Raw genomic sequence first — 20,686 nt, forward strand, 5'->3', positions numbered from 1 at the left:
GAAAAAATTTAAATTTTTTTAAGTACAAAAAAAAAAAAGGTTTTCTTACATGTTTAAAACACCATCTCCACATCCTAAACTTTCTCTAACAGCAAATTCTTTTACTTGAGAATTGAGAATAATTCATACCCATTTTAAATACCAATAAATAGACCCATAATTTTCTGGACAACTAATTAAAAATATGCGTGTTTCCGTGGTTTGACCGCTACCTCTCTTCCCTAATCCATTTTTAATTACTCCCCATTCCTTCCCCCATTCAATATTTGTACCTTTCATTAATTTCCTCAGCAGCCATCACCGCCCTCTTTACCACTTTCTCCCCCATAAAAAACCATGCACTCACACCAAACTCATCCATTCTAAAAAAAAAAAAAACAGAACAAAAAAAAAGTGTGTGTTTATGTTTATGACTTTCTGTCTGTAACACAGTCAGAGTCATTTTATCATCATGAGTACGAATCAACAAGAACGTGTTCAGATCCACACAAATCGAAGATTACCAGATTTTCTCCAAAGTGTAAATCTCAAATACGTGAAACTAGGTTACCATTACCTAATCACACATCTTTTAACACTTTGTTTAATCCCTCTTATGTCCGTAATCATAATCCAAGTTTCCCAAATGAACCCAAACGAAATCCACCAACTCTGGCTTCACCTCAAATACAATCTCGTTAGCGTCATCACATGTTCCGCTATTCTCGTTTTCGGATCCACCGTTTACATCATGACCCGACCCAGATCCATTTACCTCGTCGATTTCTCTTGTTACAAACCACCTTCAAATCTCGCTGTTAAGTTTACCAAATTCATTCAACACTCCAAACTCAAAGGAGATTTCGATGAATCGTCTTTGGAGTTTCAGCGTAAGATTCTTGAACGTTCTGGTCTTGGTGAAGAGACTTATTTACCTGAAGCTATGCATACGATTCCACCAACTCCGTGTATGGCTTCAGCTAGAGAAGAAGCTGAACAGGTTATGTATGGTGCTCTTGATAATCTTTTTGCTAATACAAAGATTAAGCCTAAAGATATTGGTATACTTGTTGTTAATTGTAGTTTGTTTAATCCAACACCATCACTTTCAGCTATGATTGTTAACAAATATAAATTAAGGGGTAATATAAGGAGTTTTAATTTAGGTGGTATGGGTTGTAGTGCTGGTGTTATAGCTATTGATCTTGCTAAAGACATGCTTCAGGTTCATAGGAATACTTATGCCGTTGTTGTTAGTACTGAGAATATTACACAAAATTGGTATTTTGGTAATAAGAAATCTATGTTGATTCCGAATTGTTTGTTTCGCGTTGGTGGTGCCGCGGTTCTGCTTTCGAATAAAGGTTGTGATAGAAGAAGGGCTAAGTATAAGCTTGTTCATGTTGTGAGGACTCATAAAGGTGCTGATGAAAAAGCATTTAAGTGTGTGTATCAAGAACAAGATGATGTTGGGAAAACTGGTGTGTCTTTGTCTAAAGATCTTATGGCTATTGCTGGTGGTGCTCTTAAGACGAATATAACAACTTTGGGTCCTCTTGTTTTGCCTGTTAGTGAGCAGCTTTTGTTTTTTACTACTTTGGTTATTAAGAAATGGTTTAATGCAAAAACTAAGCCTTATATACCTGATTTTAAGCTTGCTTTTGAACATTTTTGTATTCATGCTGGTGGAAGAGCTGTGATTGATGAGCTTGAGAAGAATTTGCAGCTTATGCCTTATCATGTTGAGGCATCTAGAATGACTTTGCATAGATTTGGCAACACTTCTTCAAGTTCAATTTGGTATGAGTTGGCTTACATTGAAGCTAAAGGGAGAATGAGAAAGGGAAACAGAATTTGGCAGATTGCATTTGGAAGTGGTTTCAAGTGTAACAGTGCTGTGTGGCAGGCTATGAAACACGTGAAAGCTTCACCTATGAGTCCATGGGAAGATTGCATTGATAGGTACCCAGTTGAGATTGTTTCGTAGTTTGATTTGATTTGATAGTTCTTCTAGTATATGAGTCAATCAAATATTAGAGAAGGGTCTTGCACATTTATGATCTTTATTTGTTTACAAATTTATTGTTGGGTCAGTGATGTTGTCTGCTTTAGAAGTCAGTGTTACTAGGTCCAAACTAGATTGCTTGAGTTCTAGTTATTCAACCATTATATTGGGTAATTAATTATTTATGCAGAGTAGTGTCATTATGATTGAGTATTTGTTCATTCAAACTACTATGCATATATAGAAGGAGCACATTATCTAATTGATTACCCTCCGTCTCACAATAATAGTCTCTTTAGCATTTTTTCTTTTTCTCAAAATAATTGTCACTTTAGAATACCAATGCAGCATTTATTATTTTTTTCCATTATTATACCCTTATTTATTGAATTTCATCAAACTTAACTACTCCACTAACTACAATTAATAAGGGTATTTTAGTAAATGATATTAATTTTACCATTGAAATCAACACAATCAATCATTTCCTTAATAACCGTGCACAAACCTTAAACGACAATAATTTAGAGACGGAGTAATGAAAATGTTTTAGTTTGGTTCTACGAAGTACAGACACAAACCCATAACATAACACAACACTGACACGTCATTGCCAATAATAATTTAAAAAGATGAATTAATTGAATAAAATTACATGTATTGGCGTTGAACATTGATACATGTCAAACATCGGACGCACAAATATTGGCGATGTAGAGGATTCCTTTGCAGTTTCATTGGAAAACAGAACTTTGTTGGAACTTTAACAACGCATAAAGATGCACAATATTATGGGGATAAGAAAAAAGTCTGAAAGAATAGTAACGCCAATTCATTCATTGAAGAATCATCATATCTTTTTTCCAATTATTTAGAAGTTGATGGAGAAAGTTGTAACAAAGTATCTTATTCCCACGTGTTAACTACGCATATTGCAGATGCATTTTTGCGTTAGATACTGCATGACAAAAGCACATGGCCAGCCTTTGCATTTGCAAGCACCTTTTCTAAAAAAGTGATATATTCATTTCTATGCTGTGTAGCAGCACTTTGTGCGTTCTACCACACGAAGTGTTTTTTTACGGTCAGTGGCGGAGCCAGAAATTTTGAATTGTGGAGGCAATGTATATATAAATATGTAGTAAAGTCACCTTAAATAATTTAGAAACCCTATTCTAATTTTTAGTAGGGTCATCTTATATAGTTTAGACGTTGATGTACAACACTAATTTATAGGTCGATGTCAATTTGGAGTAATCATTTTAGTCTCTAAATGTGTGATGTGTTTTCACTAAAATATTTGAAATTTATCAAAACTGTGAACACCTCTTCAACTTGTTTTGTTATTCATTGTATATACCAAATTGATTAGTGAAAAATATATTTAAAAATTAAATTAACTAACTAAAGACACATTTAAAAATGAAAATGACTAATAAAAAATAAAGTTTGTTTTGTAATTTTAATAGAAAGATTGATAACTTATTTTGATTCGAAACCTCTTAAGTTTTTTCATAATATATAATTACATATTATCATATATTAATTATTAAGAAAAATAAAACCAACATAAAAGATGTTGAGAGATGCAGAGCCAAACGTTTTTGTTTCCATAACTTCTGTAGAAAATGTTGATAAAACTTTTTTTAAGTAAATGTAATAAATGAATAAAGAAGTAAATAATATTTCTATTAGTAGTGCATGTGTATGTAATGTAGTATGCATGAAAACATATACGTGGAAAATTTAGTGTATATATATGATGCTATGGAATGTAATAGTAATATTCATGAAGATATATATGTAATGTAATATTTAGTGTATATATATATGATGCTATGGAAAATATAGTGGGGGCACAAGCCCACAAAGACATATACGTGGCTCCGCCACTGTTTATAGTGTATTTGTTTATAGTGTATGCTTTTATGCCATACCAAATGGGGTGTACCTTTTTTGTTTGTCATTTGTGCCTACATTTGTTGGTCGTCTAAGCTAGTGTGTGCTTTATATTTTGGTCAAATCCAAGATAATATTGAATCTGTGTGCTATGATTAATGTAACTGTTTAGGAGCGTTTCAAAGCTTCCAACTTTATTGACCGTTGATGGATATATAATTTCGTTCATTAAAAAATTTAATTCTTTTTGTCCAAGTAAGACCAAACAACAATAGTTAAGAGTATATAATTTGATAATCATGTTGCGCACAACAAGGACTCAAATGGGCAGTGGCGGAACTAGGGGGTGGCAAGGGGGAGCCTTGGCCACCCCATCTTAAAAAAATATAACTTTTTTATACCTTGGAATTTGGCAAAATTAATTTGGCAGAATTGTAAATGATACTTTAATAAACCTATTTTTTTGTCTAGTACACTTAACTTTGCTTCCTTTGCCAATTTCAATCATTATTGTTCATTATATATTGTTAAATTGAGACACAAGATGAGACTTGGGTTTCTAGCAGATATCACGTCAGTTTATATTGAAAGGGAAACTAGTGAATGTATTAGTTTCAAGTCAATTATTGATGATTTCAAGTCATCCAAAAATCGTAAAGTGTCATTTAAGTATTTAATGATCGACTTTATATATTAAGTAGTTTAAATTTTGAATGATCAATTTTTGGTTTATTACAACTTAAATGTGTTGTATGCAATATAATTTATATATATTAGTTTATTTTGATGGCGGCCACCCCAAACTTTTTTGTCTGGCTCCGCCACTGCAAATGGGTGGAGGGTATGATCTCCATTCTCGTCCTTGAAGCGTCTTCATGAATTTTTCCCATCCTTGTGTAAATGACAAAATCTTTACCTACACAAGAAGACGCTTGTGTAAATGACAAAATCTTTACCTACACAAGAAGACGCTAAGTATGTGTTTGGTTTCACAAGGAAGATAATTGATTTTGAAAGAATTAACTTTTTTGTTTTTGTTTTGTTACATGAGAAAAAGGAAAAGAAAAAGGAAGAAAAAACGAAAATAAATTCCTTGAAAAGGACATGCATAAGGCATCACATAGTAAAACTGATGCTGAACAATGAGGAGGTTCATTGAAAGTAATAAGATGATCTGAATTGTTAGCTCCCATCTTAGCAAGAATATCAGCACAATGAGTTCTAAGAGATTTGCATAACGGTGGAACTTTGTAGTCTCTTTCCTTACCAACTGTACTACGTGAAGAGAATTCGAGTAGCATATAGGATATTTGAGATCCCTACACAACTTTACACCGGTCAATATTGCTTGAATTTCAGCATGTAGGATATTTGAGATCCCTACACTACCAAAGAAACCAAGTTGAAAACTTCCACCGTGCTTACGAATTAGACCACCATAACATGCATTTCTTGGATTTGTCAACACGCCTCCATCAACATTGAGAATCATGGTGTCCTCAGCCCAAGTTTCCAACTCACCATCCTTGGAGTATGATACCAAGTATCCAAGGAGTTAGTTCCAAAATCCTGGTGAGCAAGATGCTACTGGGAAAAAATAGTTACGATTGATTTTAATTAAAAGTGAGTTGAATGTAAATTGATTTATGTTTCGATACATCTACATAAAAGTGATTCTTATATGCTTATGTTGTTTGGATAGTTTAGATTAAAATTGATTTTGAATGTGTAATTACCAAAACGGATATTAATATGTATATGAAATTAGATTTTATTTATATTTTATATAACTATTTGAAAGGGTAATGCTTATAAAGCATATTGATTTTTCAGAGAATTGATTTCTCTCAAACACAAAAGCTAGGAATTAAATGACGCTTCAACTAAAATCAATTCCAATCGTTTGAATTACGTTTAACAATTGATACCCAAACATCTTTACAAGCTTCTGGAATTGCGTTTAGCCACATGGACGTGCGTTTCCAGCCTCTCAACGTAAAACCAAACATGCACTAAATAGATAGTTTCCATTAGGATTTTTACATACAAACCGATTTAAAAAAGATGAAAACTGCTCAAAACGAAATTTATTGCTTGTGTTTTGATGAATTTTTATAACGACCACACATATCGAATTGGATTTTGGTTTTTTTCTTTCAAAATCGAACCAATCTAAAGTGAACCGCATATGTGTGTGTATAAGTATAATATATTGCATATTTGTTATTTTCCAATTTTTTTAATAATACTTATCGGTTAAATTTAATTCATTTTTATGCTTTTTCATATGTATATAACACAATTGACTATTTTTATTCTTAATTGTTAATTTTTAGTATATTTTATGTTATCTTTTGTATCAAACTTATGATTTACCTTGTCTTTATTAATTTTGTATCTAAAATCTGATTCAAAGTGAACAACATAAATTTGACTCAGATCAAATTTTTTTAGTAGAGGTCATTCAAATTTAACCGAACCGCAAATACTAAAAATTTTAGTTCAATTGATTTTTTTTTACCTCGTAACCGATTGAAAGTACATCGCAAACACCCTCATCTTCAACAAGAATCTCCACTTTCCGTGGAAATTGACATGATTAGGCAAGGGGAGTGCTCGTCTCGGATTTTTTCACTATGAGTTTTTATTTTTTATGTTTATCTCTGCTCCATCTTTGTTGATTCTTACGAAGTCCCCATAAGCTATAAGAAATAACGAATAAGCAAAGTAGTTTACATAAAAAGATATATTTTTTTATGTTAAACTAATTTTATTAAAAGAATTTGTATTTGTAACACAATAGACATATATATTGGCAGTACTCAACTAATCATGAACACAAAAAATGATATATACGAGTATTCTTGTAATATTTGCATGGATGATGAGGCCATGTGGGATAGTGGTACGATATTTGTCCCTATTCCCAAAATGCTATTGAGTGAATTTTTTTTCCTTGTCACAAACTTCACCCTAATCGGAAAGCTCCATGGAAATCTCTACTTGCCAAGGTAAATTGACATTCCTAATTTCATGATGGAGAGAGACGTTGATGTGAAGCATAGACTTATCTAAAACTCTATCAAAAGGGAGATTCAAAAAAATTAAAACGACCAATCTTACAAGGTCCATGAGATTAACTAAAAAAATATTTTGTCAAAAAAAAAAAAACTAAAAAAATATAAATTTCAAGGTTCACGGCAAAAGTTCTAAGTAATTATGTATTAATTAATATAACACGGCAAACATAAGTGATAAGTGAGTGTTATAAGATGACCACCACGTAACCTTCTATATTGGACACATAATTACTCAAAAAATAAATAAATATTGGACACATAGTCAACTAACAAATGTTTCATAATGATAGGATGAGAAAACAATCATTTTAAATTTTGTTGGAATAAAAATCAAAGAAATTTGTTTTTATGTCCTAAAACCATAATTCCCTTGTTTTTTTGAAAAACGTATTGTTTTTGGAATTATTTAAGATAATAACGTCGCGAAAGAGATTAATAACAACATAGGCTACTATAATGCAATTTCTTGCACGTACAATATCATATATTATATGCCATGCACTTTAACCATCCCATTTAGCTGGTATAAATATTGTATTGTCTTATTTATTTGCTTGTGGTTGTAGTTAAAAGCAAACAAGAAGTTCCTTCAATTCCTTTATTTGAATCTTTCTACAGCTAGCAACTTACAAAACAAGTAACTAGTAAAAATGATGGAGAAAGAGAGTAATTTCCATTAATTTTCAAGAATTAGAAGTACCGCTTAGAATATGCTTAGCACCTTCTTGGATTGGATTGTTGCTCTGTACGGTTAAAATAATTATTTAGATCGGTGCCGCGCTTATTATAGCTAACTGACAAATATTGATATTAGAAGTGTTATATACACAACAATTAATTTTGAGTGGCCTATTTCTTAATTTAATTTTTATTTATTACCACCTCACAAGTGTCTGAACATGATTCTTAAAAATAGAGTGTCTGGACGTGATACATTTTTTTTATTTGATGGATATTATCCAAATATAGCATTTAATTATGGAGAAGCTTTTTGAAAGCGACTTAAACAATAGAATTGGTGTGTCAACAATGGATTAGTTTAAATGATAAGAGAATTGTGTCTTACTTTTTAAGCATGTGTGGTTAAGGGTCAATTTCTGATTTATGTCTGAAAAAAATTTGATCAATCAAGGAAGAATCTATCATATATATCTTACAAATTTCTTGACGAACATAAGCCAACGTTAAACGGAAGTGAATTTTTGTATTGGAGAAAAACGAAAGAAGTCGAGTAAGATTTTTTAAGAAAAAAATTACAAACTTATGTCACCCAAGCATATGGAGGGAAACTTCTTAGGTTACCATTCGATTGCTTAAACTGATTGTTCTGATTCAATTGAATTGATTAAGGAGTAGTTGAGTTAGATAATATACGGTCTACCGTTGGATAGTAATCTTATAATTTTTTTAGATTTATTTTGTTATTATCTATATTTTCTTAATGGCATGCACTTTTGTATTTCTTTTTCTATAAGTTTTTACTTTTCAGGTGTTTTCCCTTGACACTTAACCTGTTTTGATTCATATCTACATATTTGACCCGTGCTCCGCACATGTTTATTGTAAAGGGATTGACATACGAATAAGGATATAACCAACATGATAGGAATGAAATAGATGTGATGCATATTAAATAAGTGCACAAAAAAAAGGCAAGAGGATAGGAATGAAATTGGTGCGATGCATTTTTTTAGATGGAATTTGTTAGGTTAAATTACTTAACCTAATACAGCAAATGAGCGGGAAAATATTAGGTTAAATTGCTGCAGACCTAACAAAATTAATAAATAAGAACTAGATTGTCGACCCGTGCGCCGCACGGGTCCTATCGATTGTAGTAAAGATCAATAAGTAATTTTTGATCTCAGATGAAATATTGTCGTAGAAAAATGTATATCATAGAATAAAGATCAATAGGTCTTATCGACCTATTTTGCCAACCCGTGCGTTTGATTGTAATAAAAAGGAATAAAAGTACAAAGTAAAAAAAGAAAAAAATTAGATGTTAAATAAAAAGTGGAATACAATTGTATTAACATTAACATACTTAATCATAAATTAAGAAATGCTTCTTCATAGACCACATTTGACGTTATAGTAGTATCTTCATCATATTTATTGGTAAAAAATATCTTCAATTATTAATGTTAAAACACATACATTGCCAGATATATTTTGCCTTTCTTTGATATAATTTTGTTTTAGGGAAATGTCTCTCTTCTATATGATTGTTAAGTTATATTTATTTCCTTCGATAGAGAAGATACTACAAAGTAAAAGAACATTTTTTTTTCATTTCCAAAAGCAAAGTTATATGAAAATAAAAGAGTCAAAAACCACAAATAATACTTTATGAATTCCAAAATTAGAATTTTTTTGCACATTATCTTTATTATGCAGGAAACACTATAACAAACTCCAAAAATATCTATACTAACAACCTAAGATCCCTAAAAAAAAAAAAACATAAGAATACACTCAATGCTAAAACAACAATGATAAATTACACATATACATTATATGCAGGTGTCAAGCTTTACATCCAGCATCAATGAGCTAAAAAGTATTTATAGTCTAAATGATCCAATTCCTTTCTCCCTATTAGTTCATTGCCTTAAGTATTTCTCAAGCACAACATCCCATTATGACCTGCTAAAACAAAATCAAAGACAATACATTTTATATTAGCAAGCAGATTTTTATTAAAGCAGATGTTATTTGATTATGCACTATTTGTTTTTATCAGTGCAAAAAGCAGAATATGTTCTTATTAATGCAGATAGTTACATAAAACAATTTGGCAACTTAGCTAATATAATAAAACACCGTATCTTGATTTAGAAAAAATGAAAATAACATTGCATATGCTACAAAGAGAAAAATAAAATCATTAGACAATGTCGTGGGATAATAAACTATGTAACTGTGATGTTTATGGGATAAAATAATATTGATAAAAAAATATTGAAGTGGTGTCAATGAATCAATCAATAGAAGAAAATAATCTATGACAGAATCAGTTAATAGAATAAAATAACATTGAAGGACTCACAAATAGAAGATCAATCAAACTTACATTGAACTACTTTCCTCTATTAAATTCATTGTCGGATCACCAAGAAAGTGGCTATGCCATCACAAACCATCCTAAGATACAGGATCCTTAGATGTGACGTGGGGAGCAAAAATTGTCACCGAGAAAGATAAAAGAGCAAAACAGGAGCAGTGATTTCTTATTTCCTTCATGGATTCCACTTGGCATGCTCATTAAAAACTGAAATTTACATAACAACAAATCAATGCCTTCTTTTTTAACATGGTAACAATATCTCAAACTAAAACATAATCAAAGGCAGCAAATCAATAGCTAAATCTCCTATTGTGATTTTAGAAGAGACGTGCATTCAGCAAACAAAAACTGTAAGTCACATAATAGATTGGTGCTTATTTTGAATAACATAAACAATATTTCTAACAAATTTATCCATCAAATTCCACCACTTGACTCAATGTCTCAATCACAACTTAAAGATAAATGGAGGGAAAGATAAGAACCATAGAATTGGAAGCAAAACGGAATAAAAGTATCAAAAAGAAAAGAAAACTATAAGCAACAATATGGAGAACGATTTGTGCAATATTAAGGGCATTAGAAAGAAAAACGGAAGTATCTGATTGTAAGCAAAGTTGAAATCAAATCAAAATCAAAGTTTCCGGCGATGCACATCGCAGAGAGAGAGATATATGAAATGGATTTTGATGTTGTTTTTAATAGTTGTACTCTCTTTGGTTTGACCTGGAGAGAGAGAGAGAGAGAGAGAGAGAGAGAGAGAGAGAGAGAGAGAGAGAGAGAGAGAGAGAGAGAGAGAGAGAGAGAGAAGAAGAAGAAGTTGCAGAGGAGATGAGGAGAGAAAGAGAAAGGAAAAGATGAAGACTGAATTTCTGGCTTACAGGTATATGGCAGGAAGGGATGGTAAAGAGATATACATATAAATGCATTGGAAATAGCCAACGTTTTAAAACTGATTGGTTTGCATGGGTATTCTAAAAGACAGAACTCACGTTTTGCATTGCAAAGCACATTCCAACTAACAATGCTATAACTATGCCTCGGTAAATGCACATGAATTATAGGGAAAACAGAGACATTCTTACATGGACACAAACATAAATGTATAGTGTTTAGTCACACACACATCACAACTCTTTTCCTCAAACTACTAAATCACTTTATTATCAATTTGTTTTTTGTTATTAAAAAAATATTTTAATGTATGTGTGCCTAAACACTATTTATTTATATTTGTGTCCATAGTAGAATTTTCCGGGAAAATAACAAACAGCAATGCTTACTCAAAAAAAAAAAAAAATAGCAATGCAAAATTTGAAATTTAAATTCTAACATAAGTAGGGAAATATTTTTAGGGTTAAAGAGCAATTAATGAGATGTGATTAGAGGAAAAAAATTAGGTAAGTGATTAGCAAGACCTAATAAGCTTTAAGAGTAAGTGATGATGCAACCGAAATAAATGAAACAAGACTATCAACTATACTGGTTGGGCTTCTTTTACATTCTTATTTTTATAAGCATATAGACAAATGAAGTATGAAAAATAGGTTAAGTTGATATGTTTAATTCAAATTATAAATACATCAATTTTCTTTAACCTATATTATATATATATATATATATATATATATATATATATATATATATATATATATATATATATATATTCAGATAGAGGGAATATTAACCAACAAATTTACCAAGTGCATCTTTTAAATTTCTTTTTAGTAAAAAAGAAAAATGTTAAATTACTATGAATGAAACACTTTACAAACGTCTTCGTTTATAAAATTAAAACTCTCATCATCTAATTAACACTTCACAAACAAAATTAAAGGTGTGACAATAGCTACTGTTGGTGTGTCAAGTGTGAGTTAGAATCTATGTTTAGGATAAAAAAATTGAATGTTAAATGACATATAAGTGAGATGACTCATATACTTAATGTTTTAAAGTTTTGAGTAAATATGTGGTGTCAAATTTTTCCTATGTGGTTGTTCTTAGTAAAAAATAATAGCAGATAGACGGACACGGAGTGCACATCAGTGTATATAAAATACACGGAAAAAACTATGTATCGACCATTCTTCATTAATGTATAATTATAATGATCACAATTTGTAAACAATAATACATGTGAGCAAAACACAAAGTATAATGTTTCCGTATAAATCATAATGTATTTTCACTCATATATTAGGATATCAACAACATCATCATTAAAGAATTAAAAACATGTTTTGTCTAATTGAGTGGTTATGTCCTTTCTCTTTCATTACCATCAAAGAAATATATATAATTTTTAAGTTTCATTCAAAAAGCCTATATTGAATTCATGATTCAAGGACACCTCCTTTAAATTTTCACAATCTTATTTTATATTGTTTTATATCTTTCATCTTTTTTAGGATACATGTGTATTCATAAAGTATCCTATAAATACTTTTTAAAATGAAAAAAAAATAATTCTCATACTTCTATGGAACATATCCGTGAGCATTCACGGAGTATCAATATTTGACACATATACGACATAAATACAACTCTATTTTTAAAGTAAACATTCTTCATAGCATAAAAGGGACTGACTCTTTGTATCAAAGGTCTTCCTTATGACGGTGGTTAGGCGCGCATCCCCCGTTGATGAAGTAAGTAATAGTAATCCAAATGTAAGTTGATAAAAAAGCTTTCGCCTAAGGGGAAACATACACAAATGAAAGCATAAATTCAGAATTTAGTGGAAGATTGCTAGGGTGTCGTGTGAGTTAGAAGTCTCATATTATATGGGCATATTCATGCTGAACAACATATAAATGAGATGACTCATAATGTTGGAACACTATATATATGTTTGTGTGTGAATTGGAAAATTCCTATGTCCCATATCAGGTAGATTACACACTATACTAGTGTTCAAATAGTGGAGGTATTATTTTTAGGCCTCGAAACATTAAATTTAATTAATTATTTTTTTCAATTTTTTGTTTCGGTACACGTTATCGCCACGTAAGCGATTTCCACTAGCCAACATACGCTTAACACATGTCAACACATGCTGAGCACACGCTTGCACGCGTCTTCCCTTGTCAACTCTCCATTATTGTGCTCTTTAATGAGGAGAAATCATACCATTAATTTTCTTAATGGTCAAACGATCTCAGCCTTTGGATCTGTAACCGATCCTCGACTCTTCTACTATATAAGGAGCTGATTCCCCTCACTTCTACTCACACAAAGTTTTATTGAGTTGTCAAAGAAATTTTCTCTCTTTTCCCTCCTTCAACTAATTATGACGAGCTATACTTTTCTTCTCCATTTTTCTGTCTCATAGGATTTAAAGAGTGTTCTTAAGATCACGGTCCATTCGAGAAATAATGTCCCTTCAGGATTAAGAACGGACTTCAGAGCATAGTCCCTTCGAGAAATTTTGTCCCTTCGAAAATGAGGCTATTCTTAAGATCATAGTTCCCTTCGATACATAACTTCCCTTTAGAAATAAGAATGATCTTAAGAATATAGCCTGTTTCAATATTTTTTTCCCTTGGAGAAGTTAGAGGTTAGAATGGTGTAAACACCATATTAGATTGGTCCTAGTACCATGTTAGAGTTGTCTCATCACCATATTAGAGCGGTCTTTGTACCATAATAGAGTGATATCAATATCATATTGTAGTGGTCATAACACCTTATTTAAATGTGTATTTCTAGAACGGATCTTACAGTGCAATGTGACTCCGATACAGCTGTAGTTAGGCTTTTTATTATGGGGTGTCATGATTGATAGTCTGTTTGCACAGTTTTAGGAAGTGTCACGAAATGTCTTAAAAATAGCAACCTAGTTCACGACTCAACCTAATAATCTCTTCGGTGACAGAAAATATTTTTGAACTATTGTTCCGACATATACCTAATATTCTAAAGTTTTGGATAAAAACATGATGTTAAATCATTTATATGGTTTCTCTTAACTCAATGTAATAATCCCCATGATATAACAATTACTTGATTAACATATCTAAAAATATGAATATTTTGAATGAAACTTCAAAATGCATAAAACCAATGTTTTGAGGAGCAACCACGATTAGCAATCCCACAACAAGCATGTAATTACTATAGACTCTAATATTTAATTTGTGACTTGCTGAAAACAATCTTGTTTTATTGTTTTTATATAGAAATGAGTTTATGAGAGTTGGAAATGATTTTGTTTTACACCAAACGAATACCTATATTTCAAATATTAATGCTACAAGTCCTAGGAACTTGTATATTGGTTGATTGTTGATTTCAACTGTTTTTGTAGTTAAAACCTTGTTAGAAGAGTAACAAGCATAAGTGTCAACCCAAAAATGAAGTTCTTAAACATGCCGTATAAGAATTGACATTCAATGTAGCTTTTGTAGTGATTTTTCTTCCTATTGGTGTAATGTATTAGTCCTTACAACTAAATGACCTTTATAATATCCACTAATTTAAGCTTTTAATGTAATGTATTAGTCCTTACAACTAAATGACCTTTATAATATCCACTAATTTAAGCTTTTAAATTTTGAATTGAAATGATTAGATTAAGAAAAATTATAAAGACTAAAACATTTGCTTTTCAACAAGATAAAAAAAATATTTAACTCTTAATAATATTATGTTAACTTGTGACCTAAGGGCACAAGTTAAGAATCTAAAAAAGGAATTAAAACATAAGTTTTGTATTAAAAAAAATAAGTTTTTAAACTTTCAAGACATTGAATGCACAATTTTCAAAATTAAGTTTCTACATTTGACTTCTTAACTTGTGCCTTGAGGGCACAAGTTAACATTTCCCTACTTTAAATCCGTTGTTCTCTTCACAAGTGTAATATTTATATTGCATATATGTCTTATTTATAGGATAAATAGATATGTGAATAAACACATTTCAATCCACTTACTATCTGGAGTTACAATTATGTGGAAGGTTAATGGATGAACATCCACTAATTGATGTTATATCTCATTAAAACTTTACTAAGAAAAAAATCTTGTAGGAAAAAATCATAGTGAAGAAAAATAGTACAATATGCAATATATATATCTCGTTAAAAACATTATCAGGAAAATCCAGTGGGACAAAACCATGAAGAAGGGAAAAAGAGTGCATAATATATTTATTTCTACCCCTTAACCAATCAATCATTTCTGAGACAATCAATACCGATCTTTTGTACCAATTTCTGAAACATTTTATTTGGGAGTTACTTTGTAAAAGGTATTCAAGATTATCATGCAAAAAAAAAAAAAATCATTGAGTGTTTATATCACCACTCCTTGAAGATCATATGTGAAAAAGAACTTTAAAAAAACATGCCTTTGTTCGGGCGCCCTTAATGCGCCCTCCTTTCAATTGTGCAATACACATGATATTATATTCATAAGGGATTGTTACATTCATTCTTCTAGAAGACAAACTACATTTGTTAATCATAGACCACAATTAAACACATTAATGTTGAGGACATACAAATAACATGCATATCTAAAATCACAAATAATATATGATAACATGATAATTTTCAAGGTACATTATTGTCCTTGAATGGAACTAAAATATGATACTCCAGGACCAATTAGTTTTTCATTATTTACTCAATTTCTCAAACGATCTACATCTACATCTAGTGACTTTACAACTATTTGAGTGTACGTACAATAGAATAGATTTGTCCATATATAATCATTTTAGCACCTTGCTATATAAGCTTCATGATAAACAAAAGTGTTATTCTTGAAATACTCAATTTGTAATCTAAAATAAATATTTATCCTTCCAACATATTTCATCTCAATATATTTTTTGTAATAAATCAAATTTTAGGAGTTCTCAGATTTATTTTCAGATGGACAAATGATATCATTTTTATATCACTCTTTTAGAAAATATTCATTAATGTACTTAATCAAGTATGATAATGTATTTGAATCCACTTCAGATGAATATGTGTCTTCAAAATTAATAGTAGATTTTCACCTTTACTCTTGAACAAAAAGCCAAACTTTATAAATCAATATTTCATGATTCTCATTTTATTTTCACATCTTCAGATGTATGGACTATATTTGAATAATGAGGCGAGGTGGCTGTCAAACTTTTGATGTTGCTATGCTCTTAGTGGAGACTAAGTTTCTGCAGTTTTGGCTGCTGTTTTCTGCCACTACTCACTTTTGTGTGTTGTTTTTTTGGGTTCCGGAGATGCTGGTAGCAAAGGGCCAGCTTTTTTGGCTGTAGTTTAGGCCCAATTGTTTTGGCCGTTTGTGTTGGGAATTGTTTTTTAGGCCCCTCAATATCTCTTTAAGCCCCTTAAAAATATAAGAATAACCTTTTTAAGACGTCCAGGAGTTAAATACCGGAGTCTCCGGTAGATAAACACCAGTAGTTCATTTTAATTGTTCACGTTTTGCACCTCCGGTATGTACATTCCGAAGGCACATTTTAATATATTCTTCACCATATTTTGCTGTAGTCACCAAATACTTGGAGCTTGCATCTCTCATGAAGATATATATTGGAGTCCTGGTAAGTTATGAAGACAATGTTAGATACAAAGTAATGGAATAACATATAACATATATAAAAATAGTAATAATGTTATATTTCACATGACACATGCATGTAAATAAAATAATGCAACAATTTACCACAAAATAAACTGGAAATTTGTTTCTCCAAAAGTTTAAAAATCATCTTGCTAGACAAGAAGAGAATATGTGACCAGAATTCAACAGACTTATGTTTGGGGAGGGGAACGTGCGCTATTGATGGCTTCTCATGTATTGAAGTGAGTTTTGATGAATTAACTTTCTTGTTATTTCCTAGTTTCAATTACATTTGATGATGGTTGTTGAAGTTTAAATTTTGATAATGTTGTAGCATACACATTAACAATTTAAGGGTCCGTTTGTTACGGATTAAAATAAAAGTGATTTTGACATAAAATAATTTAGAGATTATATTTTAGAGATTTTATGAAAAATCAGAATCTATTTTGCGTTTGTTTACCGTAAAAAAAATCAATTTTTTTAAACAAATAATCTTAGTTTGTTTGGATACAACTGTATAAAAGGGATTTTTTGTTACAAAATTAGTTCAATCTTTTAAACAATTTTTTCTCTCTCCTCTAAAAAAAATCTATTTTTTGAGAAGCTGCTCCTAACAGCTTCTCATTTGAAGCTGTTTTTAGATTATGATTTTTTTAAAAATCTGTAACAAACGGATGCAAAACTCTTAAAAGTAATTATTTTTTTAAAATAAGTGATTTTTTTCTTAAAAAAGCTATAACAAACGGGCTCTAAGACAAACAATAGAACATCATATCTTACAACAACGGTTTAACTTGCTGTGTTACTTTTCAGAACATACATATTAGTAGCATCCTATGAAGCCCGGATACGTAGTGCGATATGGGTACGATACGATATGGGTATGCGAATACGCAAAATTTTTAAAATTTAGGATACGATACGGCTAAGATACGTTAACAAAATATTTATATTAAAATTTATATGCGTGTAAAATACTTAAAAAAACATTGATTACTCATACTATATAATCATAAAAGTTACAATTTACAAAAAAAAAAAAATACATATGATCAAAATAAAAAATGTAAAGTTTTTGTAAAAATCATATTCTATTTTCATTCATATGTTAGGATATCAACAAATGTATCAATAAAAGAACTCAAAACAAAGTTTGTTTAATGTTGATTGATTAAATCTCCCCTCTCTCGTTACTTTCATCCACCAAAATCATAAAATTTAATTTGTTAATTGAAAAGTAATTATAGTGATTCGTATCTTAAATTTTCACAACACAATCTCATTTTTATACACTTCATTTTTTTTGGATACGTCTGTGTGAAGTATCTTATAAGTATCTGTGTGTATCCGTTGAGTATCTTTTAAGTATCCGATAAAATATATATTTTAAATTAAAATAATTAATTCCGATACTTCTGGGATACGGTATCCGGAGTATCCGCGGAGTATCGGTATCCGATACGTATCCGACACGGGTACGGCACCATTTTGAAGTATTCGGGCTTCATAGGTAGCATCATTTGGAAAGATGAGAATTGATGGATATAATAATATACATTAAACTGCAAGTCAAACAATGAGCACAATACTAAAATCTAAACTTTTGGAGAAACAAATTTCCAGTTCATTTTGTGGTAAACCGTTGCATTATTTTATTTGCATCTTAATGTTACTACTTTTTTTGTGGTAAACCGTTGCATTATTTTATTTGCATCTTAATGTTACTACTTTTATATATGTTATATGTTATTCCATTGCTCTGGATCTAACATTGTCTTCAAAACTTACTAAGACTCCAATATTGATGAGAGATGCAAGCTACATGGATTTGGTAAATATAGCAAAATATGGTGAAGAATATATGAAAATGTGCCTTCGGTATTGGGACATACCGGAGGTGGAAAACATGAAAAATTAAATTGAACTACCGGAGGCTCTAGTATTTAACTACCAGACATCTTAAAAAGGTTATTTTCGTATTTTTAAAGGGTCTAAAGAGATATTGGGGAAGCCTAAAAATCAATCTTTGTTTGTATTAAGTGTGCTGGACTATTTTATGTAAGGCCCATTTAGTTTTTGGCAAGAATTCTGCTCTTTACCCAAACGGTTCTGCTCATTCCCAAAGTAAAAGTCCAAAATGCCCCTACGCATGTTAACATGCGTTGGTGTATTATGAGTGTATGTTAAGTCACGCTACGTGACTTAACATGCGTTAGTGTAGTATGAACGTGACTTAAGTCACGTACCACTTAGCACTAGCGCAAGTTAACTCACGCTAGTTGGCCGGTGAAGAACAAACGTTTTTCCAACTTTGGTCAGCTTTTCAACATTCAATGTACACGTTTTTTTACCAATTTCACACGTTTTTTTTACCACATTTATGTTAGATACAACCTAGGTTCACATTTCTACCTATAAATACCCTCACATACTTCCCATATTCCTCACATTATCTCCTCCCACTCTCTCACTCTAATTCTCTTCTTTCTTTGTTTTTTTTTTCAATATTCTCTTTAGGGGTAAAAAGTGATCAGAATTCGTCGGGGTAAAATAGTGAGTAGCCGACTTAGCGATGTGATCGACCCTTGGGATAATTTTAAATCTGCTTTTTTAACCGCAGAAACTTTTTACCGTGGGTAAAAAGAACTTCTTGTGGTAAAAAAAAACCAGATTTAAATTTAGCCCAAGGGTTGATGATGTATTTTCCCCAAGAAGGCTGCTCACTATTTTACCCCACGAAGATTGATTATTTTTTACCCCAAAAAGGATAAAATAAGTAGATTTAGTGAATTAGTTCAAAATTATTGTATGAATAATTGTAATGAATAATTGTAATGTATGAATTATCAATGAAATGAGATATTGTTATATTTACTTTTATTTATATTTAGACCATTTGCTTTTATTAATTTAGTCCATTTACTTTTATTTATATTTGTATTTATTTAAAGAATAATATCGAATCAATAATTTAGAATAATGTTAACAAAATAATTTCAGAATAACGTTAATAAAATAATTTAGAATAAAGTTAAGAAAATAATTTAGATTAATGTAAACAAAATAATTTCGAATAAAGTTAAAAAATTAATTTAGAATAATGTTAAGAAAATAATTTAGATTAATGTAAACAAAATAATTTCAGAATAATGTTAATAAAATAATTTAGAATAAAGTTAAGAAAATAATTCAGATTAATGTAAAAAAAAATTATAATAAAGTTAATAAATTAATTTAGAATAAATTCCTTAAATGTAACAAAAAAAAAGGCCTAATTGAAAATTATTTAGTGCATAGTTTTTATATGCACTAAATGCAGTCAAAAAACAGTAAAAAAACGTGTAAAAATCAATAAAATCATGGTTGAATAACCGACCAAAGTCTAACAAACGTGTTCTTGAGTTGTGACCACCGGCCTAACTAGCGTGAGTTAACTCACGCTAGTGTTAATCCTTGGCGTGAGTTAACTCACGCTAGTGTTAATCCTGGGCTCAAGAACACGTTTTTTTTGACTTTGTTCAATGCATTTTAATTGATTTTACACGTTTTTGTTAAGTTTTTACACGTTTTTTGAACCTATTTATGGTAGATATAACCTATGTTACGATCTCCCCCTATATATACACCTCTAAACTTCCCCATTTCCTCACACCATCTCCCATTCTCACTCTCTCCCCCTATGAATCTTCTTCCTTTCCTTCTCTTTTTCCTTCTTTATTATGGTGTAAAAAAAAGAAAGGATGATAAGTAGTGGGAATGCTGGGGAAAAGATAAGTAGTGAGCAGCTTTCTTGGGAAAAGAACCACATTGGGTAAAACTAAATGTGCAGATTTAGTTTTACCCCAGGAAGGTTGGTTTTCTTGTGGTTTATTTTTAGTTTTACCCCAGGAAGATAGGTTTTCTGGTGGTTTTTATTTTTCGCAGATTTAGTTTTACCCCATTGTAAATGTAATAAGAATTATATTAATAAAATGATATTTTATATCCATTATTTTTGTTTCTTTATTTTTGTTAATTGTTGCATTTATTTTACGATTGCGTATTGAAGAATTAGAATAAATTCAGCGTGAATTCGAA

At 30.6% G+C, this 20,686-nt stretch overlaps 1 protein-coding gene and 2 long non-coding RNA genes across 3 annotated transcripts; 1 reads left to right on the plus strand and 2 right to left on the minus strand.

Annotated features, from left to right (window-relative positions):
• Positions 1–268: 268 nt before the first annotated feature.
• Positions 269–2,253, plus strand: LOC146931044 (3-ketoacyl-CoA synthase 4-like). Its single transcript, XM_085702533.1, has one exon. It carries the CDS (start codon positions 452–454, stop codon positions 1,964–1,966), a length of 1,515 nt encoding a protein of 504 aa, XP_085558659.1. The 5' UTR covers positions 269–451; the 3' UTR covers positions 1,967–2,253.
• Positions 2,254–4,710: 2,457 nt separating this feature from the next.
• LOC146931045 (uncharacterized) lies at positions 4,711–4,951 on the minus strand. The gene is made up of 2 exons (XR_015006585.1): positions 4,840–4,951; positions 4,711–4,799 (listed from the first exon to the last, which is right to left on the minus strand). It is a non-coding gene; the product is annotated as an uncharacterized LOC146931045 (long non-coding RNA).
• A 4,508-nt stretch (positions 4,952–9,459) lies between these two features.
• Positions 9,460–11,035, minus strand: LOC146931046 (uncharacterized). Its single transcript, XR_015008362.1, has 2 exons — positions 10,040–11,035; positions 9,460–9,612 (listed from the first exon to the last, which is right to left on the minus strand). It is a non-coding gene; the product is annotated as an uncharacterized LOC146931046 (long non-coding RNA).
• Positions 11,036–20,686: the final 9,651 nt, after the last annotated feature.

The sequence above is a fragment of the Medicago sativa genome, chromosome 4 (genome assembly GCF_051527215.1).
Source record: "Medicago sativa cultivar Bolivia chromosome 4, Bolivia_mono, whole genome shotgun sequence".
Taxonomy (NCBI): domain Eukaryota; kingdom Viridiplantae; phylum Streptophyta; class Magnoliopsida; order Fabales; family Fabaceae; genus Medicago; species Medicago sativa.

What these genes read in the sequence shown, in the direction of transcription:
- LOC146931044 (XM_085702533.1), top strand. Translation starts at nt 452, where the DNA reads ATGAGTACGAATCAACAAGAACGTGTTCAGATCCACACAAATCGAAGA.